We start from the raw sequence: 21,534 nt of genomic DNA, 5'->3' as shown, positions 1-21,534 counted from the left end.
TTTTACTCTGCTATACATATAAAAATATTATAAAATATAATTTTTCATAACAATATTTTAATTAAAATGTTTATAAATATTTTATAGTATATATTAAACTTTATTATTTCATATATTTCTTAATAATAATGATAATTTTATTATGAATTTCTCTTATATTATTATTAATTAGTTAGTTTTTAATTATAATAAATTATTATCATGAATGTCTTATGCTTTATTAAAATATCTATAAATTATTATTTATTATATAAATTTTTGATGTTTTTATTATTATTATAAAATTCTTATATTTTAGTGAAGTTTTATAAAATATTTTACACCACACAAATTTAAATTTATCACTAATAATAATTAATAATATACTTTTATTTGGTTTTTATAAATTTTTTTCTACTATTTTATTAAAAGTTTATTAATATTTTTTTAAAATTTTTAAAATTTCACTAAAAGTAAAAATTTAATAAACTATTTTTATAATTAAAATTATATTTACTTTTTAATAAATTTTATTATTAATATTTAAAATTTAATATTTTATACAAACTTTATGACTTTTTAGTATTTATTCGTCTTTTATTCTAATTTTAATAATTTTTATTATAATTTTTTCCTAAACTTTTACAATAATAAAGGTTTATATTTTTTTATCAAAATTATTAATACAAGGTTTTTATTTTTATTATTATTTTATTATTATTTTTATATTTTAGAAAATTTATAACTTTATCTATAAATTTTATTTTTTTTTAATAATTTTTGTATTTATAATTTTTTATTTTATTACTAAAGCTCTTTATAACTACTAGTAATAAACTTTTCATACTATCATTCGACTTTTTATCATTATCATTATTACTTTTATATAAAAATAATATCTAAAAAGATTAGTTTTGATAGAACTACTTCAATTCTACTGTTAAATATTCTCATTGCAAGCGGGTACCTTGAACACATAAACAGGAAGCATTTGCTTAAAGAAAATAATTTGTATCAATTTTGCGAACCCTTGACTCCCGTTGAGCCTTTTAATCCGCGTAAATATTATTATTATTATTATTATTATTATTATTATTATTATTATTATTATTATTATTATTATTATTATGATTATTAATTTATTATTATTGTTATTACAAAAATTTACATAAAGATATTAAAAATATTTTATTTAAATATAATATTATATAATAAAAACTTTTCATTTTGTCATATATATTATAAAAGTGCCATTGCATTTTTTTAAAAAAAATATTTTAAACTTTTTTTTCAGTTATATTTTTTTATTTTTGTTATTAACGTTTATATAATATTTATTTTTATATGTTTATATAAAACATTTACTGTTGGTATTTATTTAGTTTTCTTTATAAATATTGATAAATTTTATTATATTTTCTATTTCTTTTTTTTTTTTAAAGTTTATATTTTATTATTACTCATTTTCATATATTTTTAGAAAACTTTTATATATGATATTTATTTACTTTTTTATTAAAGTTGATTTACAATTGTTCTTTACATAAATATTTACTAAACTTTATATTTTATTATTATTATTATTACTATTATAATTCTTGCTGTCCTTCAAACTCTTTTCGTAGTTAAAAAGAGCCAATCATTTTTTCCTATTTTGGCGGAAAATGAATAGCGCTCAACTTTTAAGCCAATAATAAGTTGACTGCTTTCTGTACAAATTTTTTGTATAAAAGTTTACAAAAAAGAGTTCTGCTTTCGTTGCATCGAATAATAAAAACTTTTTAGATTCAGAATTTCAATGCCTACGAGACTGCTGCTGCCCTCGTGACTTTGAAGGCAATATAGGAAGCCCTGTCCTCCATACTAAAACCTGCCAAAGTAAACATAGACTGTGCCAATTATTCGGAATGAATTCAGTAGATGTACTTATTATTAATGTGTTCAACTATTAATAATTTTTTATATACACGTGTTACTCTTCTCTTCAGCTCACACGCGGTGGAGGGCTTCGACTTTTTTTGAGAGAAAAGGTGACACGTGTTATCCCAAAAGTTACAATATTATTAATGACGAGAGGAGTGAAGTATCGAAGAAAAGGCGTTGTGTACTTAACAAACTTTCGTTTTGTATTTATTGCTTTTCCAGTTCCTCTAAAGTATTATCAAGGTTTCTTTATTTGCCTTAGTATATATATTTTCTATTATAAAAATATAATAACTATAAATAAAAATTAATAATGGTACTAATTATAAGTGAAAATACTTTTTTATTATATAAAAATAAACAATAAATATTAATAAAAAGTAAATAAACTTTTAATATATATATATAAACTAATTAAGAAAATATATAGTAAAAACTACAGTATTATTTTTTTAGTAAAAATATAAACTAATAGCAATTACGTTATTGATAACAATAAGTAAAAAAATCTTCTATAACTGTATAAGTAACACGGACTAATAAACTAATAGCAAGTAAAAAAAATTACTAAACTAAAAAAATTATTGTATAAAACTTTTTAAAAGAAAAGAGTTTATCTAAATTTATTGAATTTAATAATTACTTGAAAGAAATTATTATTATTATTATAGATTTTAATATTTTTATAATAATAATTAGAAATAATTATAAAAATATAATTTTCCACTTTTTTACTTTTTATATTTTGAAATATATTGTAATTAATAAATTATTCAAGAACATTGCAAAGTCAATAGTTTACAGCTTGCATGGAACCTATTGACTGATACAAAATTTTTTTACTCTACTCATAAAATCTATTGGCTCGTTGGCGATAATGAGGACCTATCAAAAAACTTTTCGATACAAATAAAACTCCCTTTTGGCTACATATGTTACAGGAAATTATTATTATTAATGGATAAAATAAAATTTATTTTTAATTTATTGTAAATTTTTTTTACTAATTTTATATATTTTTTTATCAATAGATTTCTTTTGGCGCTCTCCGTTAGTAGTCCAATAAAACTTATTTTTCACAAAGCGCATTTATAATGCAGATCCTCACTTGACTTGTGTAAATAAAGGTGGTAGATTTAATAAAATATACAATCTCATCTATATTATTAAAAATTTTAATCGATTTCGAATCAATGTTTTAAAATATTTTAAAAGGGTTAGAAATGACTGGACTTTACTAATAGTTTCTTAATTTAAAACGCGCATAAGAAAATATTAAAAATAAAATTGGGCATCAAAAATTGACAAATTTATCTTTTGCGCATATAAGAAAATAATGAATTTATGGTATTATAATAAGCTTCGATTTTTAATAAAATTATATAAAGTCAGTAAAGGATAAAAATTAGCTAAAGTCAGTAAAAGTATAAAATTATATATTAATGGGGAAAAAAAAACTTGCAATTAAAATAAAATATTAACTAGTAGGGAAAAAAGTTCGTTTATCTAATTTAATGAATTAATTCAATTTTATGATTAAATTTTTATAATTCTTTAGCTAAAAAAGTATCATAAGAAAATTATAACGATACTGAGTCTGTTAAAAATTAACTTCAACTTTGAAAAAAATATAAAAAATAAATTAATGGGAAGAGCGCAAAGATAAAAACGAAAGAGTGGTTCAAAAGTTTAGCTTGTATAATTAAAAAGTTTAACTTTGGGATGAAAATGAAAATAGAAATTATAAGTGATTGAAAAAAAAATTATTTTTGATAGATATATACAAAAAACACTCACTTAAAAAAAGTTTTTAATAAATTTTTACTTTTCTTATAACAAGCAATAAAACATCTTTAGAAGTCTTGATAGAACCCCTTAAAAATCGAAGGAAAGTTTTAATAAATAAAAGGCGATTACGCGGAAGAGGATCTCTTGACGACTGTTATATATTTAAATTACGTAATTCCACTATTTTATCTCTTATTAGAATGTCTTTTTATTTTAAAGTAGTTTAATAACAAATCTCACTAAAAATATTTTTGAAAAAACTTTGCTCTAAACAAACAATAGAGAAAAAACACTACAGCAGGGTACCTTTAGGGGAAAAAAATACTAAAAGTGAGAAAAATATATATATTAATAGGTTAACAATATTTAAGCTTCTTATTATATACACCGACTTTTTACTGAAATGGCTAGCTGTAACAAATTATTTAAGTAAAAGAGAAATAATAAGCATTATCTCCCACTACTTTTTATATTATTTTCTTATCACCATTTTGCTAAACGAAGTGTGCTTTGAAAAGATCCACTTTGAGAAAAATAAAGTTTCCAAGTATTGAACTGCAAAATTTTCAAACCAGTTTGCCACGCTTTGGAAGTTTCATTTTTAATTTACTTGTTTATTTGTTTATAGAATTGTGGTAGGTTCTAGAACATCTTTCAGTTATACAGGTTTCATCATTTCAGGCTCACAAAGTCGCTTGTCCACAATCATCCAAGATTACGGTTTGTCTGAGTTGGTTTCTTTTTTTCTCGGCGTTGTAGATATACTAACTGAAATCACCTACTGTATTTATTTTATTCTTAGAAGTGAGAAGGTGGAACCTTTGGAGCTAATTGACCATAAGTAAAGTTGAATAAGTTATTATAAGACGTAAGGCATTTAAGGTTAACGTTAATACTCATGGGTGAAACTAAACTTTACTGCGAGCATCATTTATAGGTGTAGATTTTTTGGCTATCAATGCCTTTGCTTTGGCCCTCTTGCCTTTAGTCTTGACTACCATGAAGGTAACCCGCTAGGTTTTTTGCTAAAGTATTAGTGCTTTATTTCTCTCATCTTCGAAGCGAAGCCTACCTTAAATATTGGCGAATCGAGGGTTACATGACTCATAACTATCTTGTGTTAAACCGTAACTACACTTAAATTAAAACTAAAGATTAGTGCTTTACTAGAATCTTTTATTTTAGAATAGTGCTTATCCAACAGGTCTCTTTACTATCTATTATACATCTCTAACTAACTCACCAAATAAGCTTTATCCAAATAGTGCAATTCCTTTAAGTAACAATCGGAAACCCCTAAACATTTTTTTAAAACCAAAGGTTATCACAAATGCCCAATGGTAGATTGATGTATAGTTTTCCAAAAAGACCGAAATCACTTAAGGTTGAAGATGTTTAAGTTTAAGCAAAAAACCACTTGATGATATAAATACTTTAACATCTTGGTCAAAACATATATACTTTGTTCAGGCTCTTTCTATGTTTTAACTACAATTTGTTCACTTAAAAACTAGATTATTTCGTGTTAGTTTGAAATCAATAAAATTTCAACTGCATCGGCAGCAACAAAAGAAATAAGCAGTTAAACTCCTAGTGGGCTTTATTATATTTAATAAATTAATAAAATTAATAAGGCACACTAAAAAATAAGTAATATCTTCTAACCGTAAATTTTTTTTTATAATCAAAATACCCTGTGCCTCACAAGAAGTTTCCATATAAGCCTATAAAAATAAATTATTATAACTTAGTTAAAAAATTATTTTAAATCTGTAAAGCAGCTTCCGGATTGTTAAAATTTTGCTGAAGCGACTATAGTTAAGACGTTATAAAAATAATAGTAAAAATGGTTTATTGAACTTTCACCACTCAGTGAGAGTTTAAGGTTAATATCTAAAAACACAAAAAACTATTACTGTGTGCTTCCAAGGATTATTAAAACAGTTGATTGGTGATTAGCTTCATAAGTATAAAATTCTAACAAAACATTGGTTAGAATTTAAATCTAAAAACTTGTATAGTTAACCAGTACTCAGTTAAAATTAGTTTTTAATATATGTAATAATATTAAAAAAATTTAGAGTAGATACAAATGTATAATGATAATTAAATTTAAAATAAAAAAGTAGAGAGGTGAGCAGACTTAAAAAGTAAATTAAACCTTGTACTGCAAATAAAAATTTTCTGTTTCAGTTAAGTTATTTTTTGAAAAAATTACTTTTTTACAGTAATGTTTGCTCGTTACAGTTAAACTTGAAAATTGAGTAAAATGTTGACGGTCTCTATCAATTGGCTACCGTTAAGTTATTTTGCATCAATTAAATGGTTCGTTTTTAAAATGCACCCGAAGGCAAGTTTTCTGCAGTTACTACAAGTTACATGACATGACTGTTCACGATGTATCGGGAGTATTATTATTATAATTTTTTTGAGTATTATTATTTTTGTTAATTTTCTCTTATATTTTAGCCAGCGAACCTAATGAATGAGGAAACGTACAACTCTCATGTACGAGTTCTCAAGCAAACTAAGCAAATTGTAGAAATACAAACTATTATAAGGCTTATTAAACTTTTATTTATTTATTATCATATCACGTTGTTAGGCATTCCTCTTTTTTTTTATATTTTTATTAAATAATTCAACGTGTATTATAGATCTAAAGAAACTTCGAGGAGCGACTTTATTTTTTATTCTGATCGCTTAATTCGTCTTTTAGTCGAGGAAGGTTACTTTTTATTTGGTTACTATATAAAACATTTTTACAATTTTTTGAAAGGCCTCAATCTTCTTCCTTACGAGGATAAAGTAGTAGAAACTCCTACAGGTTTTTTTTTAAATTTAAAATTATAATTATAAATTCTTTTTTTTTAAATATAACTTTTTTTGTTGTATTTTTTAGGAGCATTGTATGAGGGAGTCGGTTTTAAGGGCCGTATCTGTGGTGTAAGCATTATGTGTTCGGGAGAATCGATGGTAAGCAGATTTTAGTATAAGTCTTCACGTTATTATTATTCTTAATAGAATTAAAATTAATAGGAGAGAGCGTTAAGAGATTGTTGTCGCAATATTCGAATAGGTTAATTTACTTTTTATTTTAATGAGTTTAAAAGAACTTTTATTAATAATTTGTTTTTTTTAATAGATTGTTATTTGTTATTGTTGAAATATATATGTTGTTAAATTTATTTGAATTTTTAGTAATAATGGAAAGTTTAAAATTTTTTTTTCTTATCTTGGATACATAATTGTTTCTATCTTTACTAGTATACTATTTATTAAAAATTTTTAATATTTACTAAACTTCAAACTTATTAATTATTTAATTAAATTAATTAATAAAATATTATCTTGAAGTTTGTAATTATTTTTTCTTTCATTCTTTTTATTTTTAAAAAGTTTGGCTTAACAATATAAATCAGGTTAATAACTTTTTTTAGATATTACGTAAAATAAATTTATATAATAATAAATATAAAAATTGTTATATTATTTTTAGTTAACTTAAATTTATATTTTAATTAAAAGTTTGTCATATAAAGGTATTTATAGAAAATAAGTTATAAATAACTATTAATAATGTTTTTCTCGTTGTTATCTATTTTACTTTATTTAAAAAGGATAATATATATGAAGAATTTATTTGTTAACTTTTATTTTTAAACCAATTCTTTTAAAATATTTATTGATTATTTTATAATTTTAAATTTCTTATATTGACCTAGAAATCTTTAAATTTAAATTTTACAAAATTATAAAGTTTTGACGAGACATTCCGAATTTTAATACTATAAAAATTTTGAATAATATTTATAAAACTTATAACAGTAAATTTCCTGGAAGGATGTTAAACCCTCGAGGGTTAATCACGTGCGCTGTTGTTTATAGAAATAACAATATATTTTAATTTCTAACCCTTGAGGGTTATCCACGTGTAATATTGTTTATTTTATTATAATAACATTTTTATATAACTTATAATACTTAATTCTTTGACTATTCACGTGCACTGTCGCTTTACATTTTATATAACTATAATTATTTTTGAGTATTTTCGTATTAAACCATTTTTTTATGTTTAATAATTTATAAATTATAGGAAAAATTATAATTAAGAAACAAAGCAATACTATGAAACATCAGGTTTATTACTATAATTATTATTAATAACATTATTAATAAGACTTGATAGTAATTATAATAGTAATATTGATATTAATAATAATATTGGTAATAATAGTAATAATTATAATTATAATTATAATAGTTGTATTATTGCAAATTTCCTCGCGATATTGCTCAACGTCATGTATTTTTAATGGATCCAATGATTGGTTCTTTTTATATATAATTATTTTGCTTGGTGCGTTTTTTATATTCATTTCATAATTATTATTATTAAAAACTTTTTAAAGAATTGTTATAACCAATAATATTATTATTAACAAATACTTAGTATTAAAACTTTGTTTTATGATTTATAAAATTTTTTATATTAATATTTTTATCTATTCATTAATATATAAAAAACTTGGATTAACTTATATATTGAAAAACCTTTCAAAGTCTAGCTTTTTGAAAATTTTAATAAATTTATTTTTTTCATTAAAAATAATTAAATTAAAAAATAAAAGATAAAGAAATCAAGATAAAAAATATATATTTTTTAAATTTAGCTACTGGAGGCTCGGTTTGCCGCGCTGTAGAAGTTCTTCTAGAAAGTGGTGTTCCTGAAAATCAGATTATATTTTTAAATCTTATAGCCACGCCAGAGGTAAATTTTTAATATAAATTTATTAAAAATTGGGTTTGAAAATTTTTATGTTCGTTTGAATTTAATTTGTTTATGATAAAAATTTATTTGAAAATACAAATACAGTTAATAAACTTTTAATAAATATTTACTAATAATAAGTAAATATTTAATTTTGAGTTAAATTTTAATTATATTTTTATTTTTTATATATGTAGAATTTTATACAACTTTTTTTTGGTAATAAATTTCATATAATTTCTATATTAAATAAAAATATTTATAATTTTAACAATTTTTCAAATTTATTTATTATTTAATAAATATATTAACCAAACTCAGATATATTACTAGTAATAAATTGATATAAAAAACTATATAGCAAACCAATATTAATATTAGTTTTTATATATTTAAAAATTTTTTAAAACTTTTATTGTAATAAATTTTACAAATTTTTTTTGAAATACAATTTTTATTAAACTATAGATTTTACTTTGATTATTTATTTAAAAAAAATTAATATTACAAAATTTATATTTTATAGATATAAATTTTTTTAACTCTTATAATTAAAATTTAATTTTAATTTTTTATATATATATTTTTTTGCTTATTTGGAATTATTTTTATTATATAGATTTGATTAAAGTTTTATTAATCGAGTTAACTTTTGAAGATTATAGTTTTACATTATAATTACTACATTTTAAATATTTCTGAATTTTATTTAACTTTTATTACATATTTTCTTATATTCTTATAAATCTGATTATATATTTATTTTTATTGTAAATAATGGGCTTTTTAATTTTTTTTAATGTAAATTTGCATACTTTTGAATTCGTGCTCGGCATTTTCGTTGCTACTGAAGTTTACTATTTTATACTTTTTGTTATTTATTATAATTATAACAATTTTGATTTATTAATAAACTTATGGTTTTTATAAAGTTTTTATTTATTTTATATTAAATATTTAAACTTCTTTGAATTATTTATATTTATTTAATTTAAATAACTTTTTTTTTAATATTTATTGCTCTTTTTGTAATTTATTTTTGCTCTATTTATTATTAAGTTTATTTACACCATCAAACTAAATATTGTATTTACGAATAACATTAAAAGTATTTCCTTAAAATAAAAATTTTTTCCAAATTTTAAAAAGTTGAAGTTTGTATCCTTTTTATTAAATTTTAATTATTTTTAAACTTTCAACTAGTTTATAACTAAATTAGTTTTCTAATTTTTTATATATTAAATTATATATTTTTTGGAATTTTTTTAATAATATTTATAAAATTTAACTTTTATATTATATATAATAATTTTTACTTATAATTAAGATTTTAAAAGTTTATTACTATAATAATCGTTATTTAATAAGGGAATTAAAAAACTACTTGATAGCCATCCCGAGGTTTATATAGTCACTTGTAGTATTGATGAAGGGATAGATGCAGAAGGGGTTCGTTTTTTATATTTTTTGTTAAATTATAAATATTGTATTTTCTTTTATTAGTATAACTTTTTTGAATTTTATTATAATTTTCTTTAACTTTATTATTATTATTATTATTATAACTTTCTATAATTATTTAATATATTATATTAACTTTTTAAAGTTTATTATTATTATTTTTACTTTTTTATTATTGTAACTTTTTATATTTTTACTGTATTTTTATTATTTTTTGAGTTTAATTTTTTAATTTATTTTATATTTTTTTTTCTGATTCGGTTGGAGTACTTTTCTTAAAGTTCACTTCGTTTAAATTAAAATCTAAAGAAAAAAACTAATTAACTAATAATCAATAATAAATAATAGATAAAAATAATAATAGTAATAATAATATATGAAAAATAGTAATAATTTTTTTTTAATTTATAATTTACTTTTTATTTTTTCTTTTTCAATGAAATACTTTTTTATATTTTTTTTTGTTTAATTTTTAAAATTTTAGAATCGAATGGAGTACATGTTTACATTTTTTATTAATTTATATTTTTTTTTATTTTTTTTTATTTTTTTTTATTTTTTTTTGATTTGGTTGGAGTACATTCCTTAAAGTTTTATCGCTTAATATTTAATTTAATTTTTAATTTATTTTAATTAAAATGAATTACTTTTTCTTGTAGTTCATGATTTAATTTTAATTTTAATTTATTATTTTTCTTAATCGCTTCGAGTACTTTTTTTAAAGTTATTCTATTTAAATTTTAATTTAATAATTATTTTTTATTAATATGAATGGAATATTTTTTATATAACTTCCACTGTTAAAATATATATTTCATTTTTCACTTTTTTTAGGTTTGGATGAAGTACTTTTTATAGTTTTATTGTTTAATTTTTTATATATATATTTTTCATTGATTCAGTAGTAGCACTTTTTACGTTTCATTGTTTAATATTTTTAAATTATTTATAAATTTTTTCTTGCTTTTTTTTAAAGTTTACGGTTCCTGGTGTTGGAAATTTTGGCGAAAAATATTATGGAACTGGAGACGACGACGATTTACATTAAATTAATTTTGAAATTTTAATAAAGTTTGAAGTTGTTAAATTATGATAATAGCTAAAATTTGAGTTTTTTAATTTTTAATTTTTTTTTAATTCGGCCAAACGTTAAGTTTTTTCCTTAAAAGTTCAAGAAATATTTATATTTTTTATATAATTATTAATTAATCAATTTTTGTAGTATTAAGAAATTTATATTTTAGCAAAAGTTGTTTAGAGTTGATAACGGTTAAAAAAATTTTTTTTATTTTTTATTTTTTTTTATTTAATAAAATTTTCAACTGAATTTTAATTATTTTTGTAGTAACTAAATTAATTTTAAATTCATTTATAAACTTATAATTAATTCAGAAGAAATTTATTTATTATCAACAGGTATTTCGGCTAAACTTGGTTACTTTTAAAAAAGTTATATAAAATTTAAGGATTAATTAATTTTAAATTTTTTTTTAAGTTTACTAAATACACTCTAATTTTTTTATTAAGGTCAACTTTATTTGAAGTTATAAATTTTAACGTTAATTTTTTTTAGATTTTTAATAAATTTTTAAATTAATTTTTTTAAGTTTCTCTAATTATTTTTATAAAATTCTATTTTACCAAAAAGTATTAGATTGAAATTATAGTAAATTTTGTTGGTAATTTTTTTATTAAATATTAATAATTAAAAAAATTGTTTGTTTGTAAGTTTTAATGATTTCATGTGTTTTGATTTTTTTTTTTTCGTTTTAAAAATTACTATAATTTTTTACTATGCAAAACTCAATGAAAATATACAGATATGTTATCAAAATGGACGTTATGGTACATTTTTGTGTAAATTCTGTAGTAATTTGGTAGTTTGACCTCATATCTCGTAGCTCTTGCAATTATTTTATAGTGCTGCATATAACAGTAAAGGAAGTAAAACGTGTTGAGATTTTTGTAGGTTCTTTAACTAAAATCTTTCTACAAGGTTTTTATTTTAACGGAACTTTTGCGAGTCTCCTTTAAGTTGCCAGACGGTAGACGATAAACGAGCAAAAAGTAAAACGCCCAGCGAGCAAATACGGGCAAAAAAATAGAGCTAAAGAAAAAATTTTATGTATATATTTACACCAAAAATAATGAATTAGAGACACGAAATTCATTGCGGCAAATAAAAAATAATTCAACTGAAATCTATTAATAAGATTCGGTGTGAATCCAAATTGTAAGAAAAACATTTAGTTGACATAACAGGTTTATTAGACTGTTCCGCACCCTCTATTAAAAAGTAAAGAACTTTTGACCTATCAATACTTATGAGGGGTCAATACAAGCTCCCACCTATAGGAATGGTAGATATAAGAAAATCTTTTTAAGGTCAATATATATCTGTAATGCGCGCTTCGAAGATAGCGTTGTAGATGTGTTCCCGGTTACTCATTGGTGGATATAGAAAAATTATACCAAAATCTTCTTTTGAGTTTTAACTACTTCTAAACTTCTATAAAAGTTAGTAAAAAAAAGAAAAAATCAAAATAATACATTAAAGGGCCCTCCCCCTGGGTGTAGAGTCCGTAATCGGGTGAACGGGCGGGCGGTAGTGCTAGCCGGTGTCTTTAGGCTGTCTCGGGTCTTAATCCTAAGGTCGCCCCTCCTGGTGGTAGTTTTTAGCGGTTTTCCATCACACCAGGCAGAATGGCGGGTTCCGGGTCCGATATTTTCCGCTTTTTCACTCCTTCAGGATGGTTACTATGACTCTCGCAAGAGCCTACACTGGTGGGCACTCGTGCCCAACCTAAAAATATTAGATACTCCCCAGGTTATCGTCTTTAGCTTACATGTCCTAAAATGCCCTTTGTTAAACTGACCACCGTAGTATGAGCTTGCTTTCGACGAACATCATTTAAAACGCGCCAGGAAATCAGCGGTATATATATGTGTGTGAAGTTGCTATATCAATCTGTCCTTAAACTAACACCTTATGCTTTAATGGAGTATGGATAAGAAAAAATTTTGTTCCGAGGCTACTACCGTAACGTTTCCATCGACAGCCCCTAGCTGACTAACAGTCCACATGGCCAAAATTTTATAACCAACGACGAGTGCTTCAGGGATGTGTGGTGGTCGTATGCATTCTACGGCTACCCGTGAGCTAGCATCTCGGAGAAAACAGGTTTTATATTACTGCATTTTTTTTCTTTCTTTATTTCGGTGGGCTAAAAAAACTCACTAATTCCGAAACCTACTTATGACCTATCACCAGTCGCTCTCATAATACTACTTATAGTCTCGGGGCGAAATGACAAGTTGCAAGCTGCTGTACTCATGGTTCGATAAAACTGCATTAGAAAAATAATAAACGGGTATCAAAAGTACTTTATAAAGGTCCGTAAATTCTGGAGTCGACATAGGCCTCGTGGGCTTACCATTTTGTTCGATTGCATATACTGGACTAGCATAATTATGTCTACGCCAATCATTCAAGAGTTTCTAGGTCTACTTCTGCTAAAACCCATTTGCAAGTAGTTCTGGAACAGTTACCTCCTTATTGAATCTTTAATAATAAATGTACAATTATATCGGAAGCTCTACGCAATCTTAATAAATACCACTTTTTCAAAATCTGCTATAGTGTCCGGGCTCCTACCAAGGTCTCAAATGGTTAGGATTCTTTAGTGGGCAGAAAAACTAAAGGCTCTTGAGAGTTGACGTTGCTAGCATGGGACTTCTATTGATGTCCAGCCTATAATAGTGGTGAATTATATTAACTACACATATAGAACAATTTTATTTTTAGTATCTATTTTATTCGACGCCCCAATTCTTTTTTAATAAAAGAATACCCTTTAAGATCCTACCTTTTTATTTTCTCATATAGTAAAAGTTGTAGGATAAGGAACTTGCAACTTATCAGTAATATGACTCATTTTGCTTAATTATATTGTATTTAAATAACTCCACTCCTGAAAACTTAGTTCAGGTGGTTTTGTGAGTGGACATACTGTTAAAATATATAGCGTGTCATAAAGGTAAATGGAGTAGTAGTACACCTCTCCCATTTTAAGATCTTTAATTAGCTTTTCAATTTCAAAGTCACTAAATTTGTCTATTCTAAGTTCCTCCCTTGTGGCCATGTAGGTTCTTCCATTAAATTCAAATATTCTAATATAGTTAATGTGCTTATTTAACCACGGAAAACCAAACTTTTAATTGTTTCTTGCAAAAATCGTGGTAACGGCGCTTAAATTTTCATTATCAGCTACTAAGAATCTTTATACCATCATAAAAGGGAACGTCTTAGGGCATACTAGTAAGCCGATAACACTATTATTATGGGATTTACAATATTATAAAAAAAATTCTTATTTTTATCTTACTCTTTAAAAAAAAAAAATATTTAAAGCTTTTAATACACGAATTAGTATCATCTGAAGAACAACAGTAAATAGTATGTTCATATAAATGTTTCTTTAGAACTTTTTTGAGATTTGAATAACTAATGGTGGCAGATAAAAGAGGAACTAATCATGGTGGTATTGTTTTTTTATAGTATATAAACCCTGTGTATTTCTTCCTTTCTGTTCCTAATATTTCCTTCTTTTTTGATATATAGTTCGCCGTTTTAAATATAACCACTAAATTTTATCCTTAAGCCTGCCTATGAAAGTAAAATTATTTTTAAAGCTGCTTTCAAAGATAGCTACTTTGCAATCTTGAGAATGATCAATATGTTTTTCGCAATATACGACTAGTTTTTTTTAAGCTACTACGCAGCGCGTGGTTCCAATGTACAGGTATCACCGTATAAACAGTCACCTTATTGTCATACTCTATATCCAGTATTAATTCTATGATTTAATGGAATAAAAGAAGGTATTTATGTGAAAAAGCAATCATTATTTATTTCTCTTTCTCGTTCAATGAATTTCGTTAGCCAATTGTTTAGAGAAGATCCTAATGGTTAGCAGGTTTTAGAAGATATGCCTCAGATATCAAAATATGGCCTTAGGGTGTTCCTCGTGGTAGCTCTTGCGCTTCAGATTTCTTTACTGACGTAATTTCGTAACATTGTTTTAGATTTGGTTAATAATATATCTTCAGATTTTGCTGATCAAGTTCATTGTTTCTTAAATAAAATTAAAAGCTTGTGAATTTTGCTCATGACCTCGACTTTTAAAATTTTAGCTTTAATTTCTACGCGGAGACTGTACATTACAAAAACTTGATTTTAATAGCTGCCTTTTTAAATTCTTCGATTTTATTTTAGTAGGAAAGAAATAATAAATCTTTTGAGCATTTGGAGGCCAGGTTCGAGCTCTGTGAGACACTGCCGCGGATGGGGTTAAGAAGCCGGTGCTCATTGATTTAGAAACCGAAATAAATCGTGAACTAGATTTTATTAAGTGCTAGAACCCCTTTCGGTTAACTAAATTTATTTTAGTAAAATGAGCTATAGTATTATTTAAGGATACACGTACATCAAAAAAAAAAGGTAGATATAAAAATTGCTTAACATCGCGTGTAAGAGTCAAATTGATCAGTTATAGTGTGTTAAAAAAGAAATTGCGTACTCGCTTGTGGATTAAGCTCTTCCAATGTAGAGTGATGTAACTTAAAAAAAAAAAAGTTTTAATTCTACCATTTTTATTATTTATATTGCAGCTGCTAGAGTTTAGTCTTAAGAATTACACGACATGCAGAATTAAATTAAATAAAAGTTTTGATACTTGAGCCAAAATTTTGCTTACAACAAAATTTCTAAATTTGGTAAGTGCTTTCTATATACTGCCTGTTATAAGTCCAGACCCCCACTCGCGTCAGTCTTTCGAGTGAAACGTAGCGATTAAAAAAATGAAATTGATATGAAGAGAGGTAGTGTCTATTAAACTATAACGCAAATGCATCTAAAAGAAAAAGACAAGAGAGATGCAGTTCGTTTATAAAAATAATTAACTAAATTTGGTAATATGCGTCTACTTGGCTTCTTTTGAGGAAAAGATCCAGTTCATAAGTTTTGACGCAAAATACCCTTTTTAGGCAATTTTTTAGGTATATTATATAGATTTTCATTGCTTAGTTGTTAGTGTATAATGAAGGTCCACGAAAGATAAACCGGCTGTTGTGTTAATTTTTTTTCAGTGATTTTTTGTTTTAGTCACACCTGTACTTCTCTCTCTATATATATACATTAGTTTAAAATTAATTTTAAAGGGCTTAAAGGTTTAGATACCAGTCAGTAAAGGTTTAAATACCCTAACGGTTTCCCACGAGCACTAACACAATAGCAAAGTACACACATCACCTAAGACACAATTTAAAACACAATATACGGAAAACACAAAACACAAATAGGAAAACTAAAATAAACATTACAAACACATATCCTGTAATATATTAAGTACAAAGTACACAACCATAAAACACATATATAAACTCAAAAATATAAACACAGACACAATCAAGAAAAAAAAAACACAAAACTGACCCTCAATTTTCGCAGGTAAAATGATCTGTGTTTAATTCACTCAGAAACCTAGAAGCAACCAATAAAAATATAATTTGACCTGCCTTATTAATTGGATACAAACTAAACAGTAAAAAATTTCATCTGATTCAATTAAATTTACTGTACACCTATGGAAAGATATTTGGACCTTTTGTAAAGGTGTAAATACCGACCGAAACTGGTCAATAGATTACATGCTTTAATATACTTTTTTATATACATTTTTATATAAATCTTGATATGCACCATTGCTGGACATTGTGTGCAAAATGAACCTTCCTTTAATTTATTTATTGAAAACAAAAGGTTTATTTGTAGGGCTAAATAAATCTTGCTTGTTAGTGAAAAGTAAATTAACTGGATAAGTAGATAATGCAAAAGGTATATAAAGGAGGTTAAAAAAAAACTAGGGTGGGAAAAAAACTAAAATAATTATAAATAAGGGGTGTATAAAAAAGTAGAATAAGTAGAAGGAAACATAAAAATTGTTTAAACAAAAACTCCGTAAAGACATAAAAAGGTTTATAGCATAGGATATTAATTGAATATAGAGTATGAAAATGTAGTAAACTAGAAAGAAAACAGTAGGCAAGAAACAGGAGCATGAGAACAACTTTAAATTTTTAATTACTGACATGCTGCTTTCGGAATGCATATCGTTACCAGCCTAATTTTTGTTTTTACCCGGCTTATAGTTAACACCAACATACTTGGGTCTACTAGTAAAATATCCTAAATCTCATAATCTCTATTCTTCTATTTCAGAAGGTTAGGACGGTATTGCCCCCAGTGTATTCTCCCAAAGGCTGTCCCGAAATTTTGATAGATAGCAAAATAATATTGAATCTTACCGTTAAGCCTAATTTTGCCCAATTCTGCTGAAAAACTTTCAGCTGGAGAAGGGGCCCCAGGCGCTAGACCCAAGGTCTTGTTAGTTGCTGTAGTCCCAGGTCGCATATTTTCATATTTATAGTTATTAAAGTCAACTTAAGTAAAGCAATATAAATAATGGCCAAACCTACTTCATTAATAAGCTATTACCGCTCACATGTAGACAATACTCCACCACAAATGTTGAGTCAGTACAGAGTAAGCTACTTTTAACGGGCACCATGCGGTACCCTAGTACTTTTGACTGTATACCAAAATTGTTTCGGAATCCAACTTAAATTATTATCCTTTTTTCAGGCTAAGCTCAAATATTATATGTTTAAACTGTTAAATAAAAAATTCAAATTACTTTTTTAATGAAGTTGTTTAAAAAAGACGTACCCGTAAATACCTACCCCAGAAATTGTGAGTTTTACCTAGGAGATTCAGTTTTCACCACATTATATATATGCGACAATCATTCAACCACTCAGGTATAATTACAATTCCAATCCTGGCTATTATATTACTTATACATCTTTTGTTACATTTTAACGTGTATATTGTTTTAAACCCTTATTATGTTAAATTGATATTTTTTTAAATCACCAATTTCAGTTAATAATCAATTACCTTTCGTTATAGAAATAATGCGAGCAACGTAAGTTGTGACTTAAAGGAGGCAACTTTTTAATTTTCCAGCATTTTGGCTGCAAACAGTTTTTATATTAGAAGCTTTAACTGTCATTGTATTTATCCTTAGAGCTTTACTTATGCGGTTTACTTTTCGGGTTCGGAACTCCGAGAACTATAAAGAGCGTGGCTGATGCGTTACTGAGAGCTGCTGGCAACTTGATAGCGCATAATAGTTGTAGCTAAAAGCCTCCTCAGAAGTACATTAGATAAGGGTAAAAAATAATATGCAAAGGGTAGGGCTCAATATTATACATGTGCGAAAGTCTAAAATGTTCGGGATTAATTAAAAACTCAAAGGCTAGATGGTGGCCTTGATAATCCAAAGTATTTTTACGCTTTTTTAACCGTGTTGTATTGTGGCCAAGACTTTTTTAAATACTTGACACTGTTGATGCTGACCATTTTAACTTGCGAATGAAGCCACAGGGTTGTTATGAGTGCGAGCGATATCAAAGTTGAAGTTAAAGAGAGTAATACGACTGCCCAAGAGTGTAGAGAAGAAAAGGAGTCTAGAGGATCGACCTGGATTTTCTCATTTAGAAAGCATATTTTTTACCTTTTCTCTTTTTCAATATTGGGAGTTAACGTTAGCAACCAAATATCTAGATGGCTTTTAGTCCACCTAGCCTCTCAAGTAATTAACTTATGCGCCTCTTTGTTTTGAAATTAAAATATTTTGTAATAGCTTCAGAAAGAGTTAAACGTAACTAAAGAGCAATTTGGATTCGCAGCTGGTTACGGTTTTAGTATAGTCTTTTTGATAGTCGGTATTATTATTTATCTCCTGGTCTTTGCTTCCCATCTTTGGCACCCACTTTTGCACAAGGTATTCCCGCTGGTGTGGCCGTCGATCGTTATAAAGCCTCTCTAATACTAATTTTAAGGTATTAAAGAAACAATAGTACTATATGTTTACTTAATAATAAGAAAATGTTCAGTACTTATTTTGTTCTAAGAAAAAAATTAATTATTTGGCACTTGGTGACTATTAATTTCTTTTCTTCCTAGTTTAGTGTCTTGGTCCCTTATTACTTTTGGTACAGGTTTTTGCTCTAATTTTTACTTACTGCTTGTAAGTTATGTACGTTATAATGCCTTTAAAAAGTTATTGGACAACTTCAAAAATTTTATGCAGAAAATTTATATAAATTTTTTAATAAAAACCTATTATTTTATTCTATTAAGACGTGTCGAATTCTTCTTGGAATCGCCCAAAGTTTTTGTGACCCTGCTTCTTTAGCTTTATTTAGTCACTCAGGTTAAATCTATATTTTTTTAAATAGAAATAAGGCTAACAAGAATACTATTTTAATCATTTTCAATAGGGCTTTCAGGGAATCTTTTAAGCCAGGCGCACTCCATTTATAGTGCCGGGCCTTACCTTGGTGGAGTTCTTTTGTATATTCATTTTTTTTATAAGACCGAGTTATGTATATCGTGCGCTTCCTTGTCAGTTAGGAATTCTTAATATCGTCATAGTTATTTAAATTTCTTAGTTCTTGTGGGAGGGGCGGTGACTTATTTATATTTTTCTGACTGATTATTATTTTAACGTTCACTTTCTAGTTAAAAACCTTTTAATGTTTACTAATAATTTATACTTGCCTTTTAACAAGGGTACGGTCTCTCGGCAGCCATTGGAGGAGGCCTTGCAGCAAAGGTTTTTAGCCTCTTATTGACACCTGTAGCCAATTATTATGTTCTGTTTATTTATAGGTCGGCTGGAGAAGCGTTTTTAAGGGTTTTGGAGTCGCCGGAATGGTGTTTGCGTTTCCCCTCAGTTTCTTCCTGGCTGGTATTCTGGCGTGACTATCTTTGTAATCCGTTAGTTAACCACCTTTTTACATAATTTCGTCAGCTAAGGAACTTCCTCACTTTCAGTGTACAGAAGCAATGGGCCTGGGTGCTAACTTTCGGCGCGTGTTCGTACTTCTCTTTAGTTTTCCCCCCCGCTGGTACGTCTTTTTATATTGGCCTTCACTACTGCGTCTATCCTTTATGCTCTCTTCTCAGGATCATGCCAATTGCAGGTGGTCTTCGGGAACTTGGTGAGTTGATTTTTTCTGCTGCGGAGGTGCTTGAATTTTGGAATTAAGCTCCCGCTAATAATGGCTTCCACCCCTTCCAGGGGGATACGTCTGCGGGTCATACATATACAGTTACTTGGATTACGAGTTCAACAGGCACAACCAACGACCGTACTACCCCTGGCTTTTTGGAACCCTGGTGACCACGTGCGGTCTCTCATCGGTCACGTTAGGCGCCCTTGTCACCAGAGTGCTTATATATACGGCTTGCAGAGTTGTATCCTTGTAGTGGTTTATTTCTCGTTATTTAGAAATTGCGCGTTAGCTACGGTAACGCTGCATTGTACGTTTCCAGCGCAGGTATATAAATTCTACATCGCTGCCTTAATCTTTATGCAGTTACTTTTTATTAGGTGTTCTCTTTTCTATTCCATTTATATGCGGGCTTGTATACACGAGCACTATTCCCGGTATCAGCAGAGATGTACGTGCTGTAATTATATTTTTTTTAGCTGTTTCGCTGATCTGGCATTTACAAGGTTGCTTTTTCGATTAGCATGATTTGTTTGGGGCTCTCTTATTTGTTCGCTGAAGTTTGGGGAGGTTTTTTAAATTTTTTTTTTTGTTTAATATATAAGTGCTTCTTAAAGATTTTTATCAGGGGTTTGTAGCGTCTTCTACAATAATATCATCGACAGGCAATTTAGCGGGATGTCCTTTTCGCTTTACTTTTCTTTTATGACCCTCATAGGGGCGAGGTTACCGGGCGTATATACATAAATGTATTTTTTCTGACATATATATCTTTTCTCTAAAGCGGGCCCGAACTTGTCTCCAAGTTTCCTTTATACAAAAATGAAACTATAGGTGATAAGGAGTACATGATCCCCTCACGGTAATTGTTCTAGCACGCCATTTTTAGGATTCAAGTTTTGCTTATCTTTACAAACTTAGACTTCTTCTTACAATTGCTATATCTACGGCGTACCTCCTATCGGCCACTCTGTGGCTGTTAGTTGCTTGGCTGGTTGCCAAAAAAAATAGAGAAGCAACTGTTATGAACACCAGTGAAACTGAGCTTTCTAGGCCTAAATTGTATATAGCGGTCGCATTTTGCGCGACACTACTACTTTACTGGCTTTGTATAACTCTTTTTTCAGTTCTTAAATTATGATTAATATTAATAAAGTTCAACTTTTGGGGAACTATATAGTTTTATAGAAAGTTTTCACAATATAGGTAGTAAACAATGATTTACTAACGATACCTGCGTTATATCTACATAAATTAGTCATGTTAACTTAAATGCTTGTCATTTAGCATTTGTACATAGTATCATTAGAGCGTATGCCTTAATCGTTGTGTAACCCACAGGTGGTATAAACTAAACTTTAGTGAAAAATACAAGATATAAGGGCTTGACTGCAGTTCACTCGCCTACCCTGAGAGCCAAAACCAAGGAAGCGACCCTTTACTGACATAAGACTTAAACATTTTAAATC

The 21,534-nt window shown here is 26.4% G+C and overlaps 2 protein-coding genes across 2 annotated transcripts; both read left to right on the top strand.

Moving 5' to 3' along the window:
- The first annotated feature begins 6,076 nt into the window (after window positions 1–6,076).
- Window positions 6,077–10,973, top strand: LOC135121135 (uncharacterized). Its single transcript, XM_064045446.1, has 11 exons — window positions 6,077–6,098; window positions 6,160–6,251; window positions 6,348–6,418; window positions 6,470–6,517; window positions 6,593–6,666; window positions 6,730–6,769; window positions 7,790–7,833; window positions 7,958–8,024; window positions 8,367–8,464; window positions 9,833–9,913; window positions 10,902–10,973. The coding sequence occupies exons 2-11, from the start codon at window positions 6,172–6,174 to the stop codon at window positions 10,971–10,973; spliced, it is 675 nt and encodes a 224-aa protein (XP_063901516.1). The 5' UTR covers window positions 6,077–6,098; window positions 6,160–6,171.
- A 7,405-nt stretch (window positions 10,974–18,378) lies between these two features.
- On the top strand, window positions 18,379–21,163 carry LOC135121132 (hexuronate transporter-like). The gene is made up of 17 exons (XM_064045443.1): window positions 18,379–18,639; window positions 18,691–18,772; window positions 18,832–18,889; window positions 19,014–19,077; window positions 19,191–19,263; window positions 19,331–19,390; window positions 19,622–19,665; window positions 19,722–19,800; window positions 19,864–19,960; window positions 20,019–20,079; window positions 20,134–20,282; window positions 20,344–20,392; window positions 20,446–20,516; window positions 20,572–20,635; window positions 20,683–20,790; window positions 20,850–20,927; window positions 20,987–21,163. Exons 1-11 carry the CDS (start codon window positions 18,439–18,441, stop codon window positions 20,233–20,235), a joined length of 921 nt encoding a protein of 306 aa, XP_063901513.1. The 5' UTR covers window positions 18,379–18,438; the 3' UTR covers window positions 20,236–20,282; window positions 20,344–20,392; window positions 20,446–20,516; window positions 20,572–20,635; window positions 20,683–20,790; window positions 20,850–20,927; window positions 20,987–21,163.
- Window positions 21,164–21,534: the final 371 nt, after the last annotated feature.

This window comes from Zophobas morio, unplaced genomic scaffold, assembly GCF_036711695.1.
Source record: "Zophobas morio isolate AGI-343-1 ecotype UQ-CSIRO unplaced genomic scaffold, CSIRO_AGI_Zmor_V1 ptg000504l, whole genome shotgun sequence".
In the NCBI taxonomy this organism is placed as follows: Eukaryota; Metazoa; Arthropoda; class Insecta; order Coleoptera; family Tenebrionidae; genus Zophobas; species Zophobas morio.
This window is presented reverse-complemented; position numbering and strand designations above follow the sequence as displayed.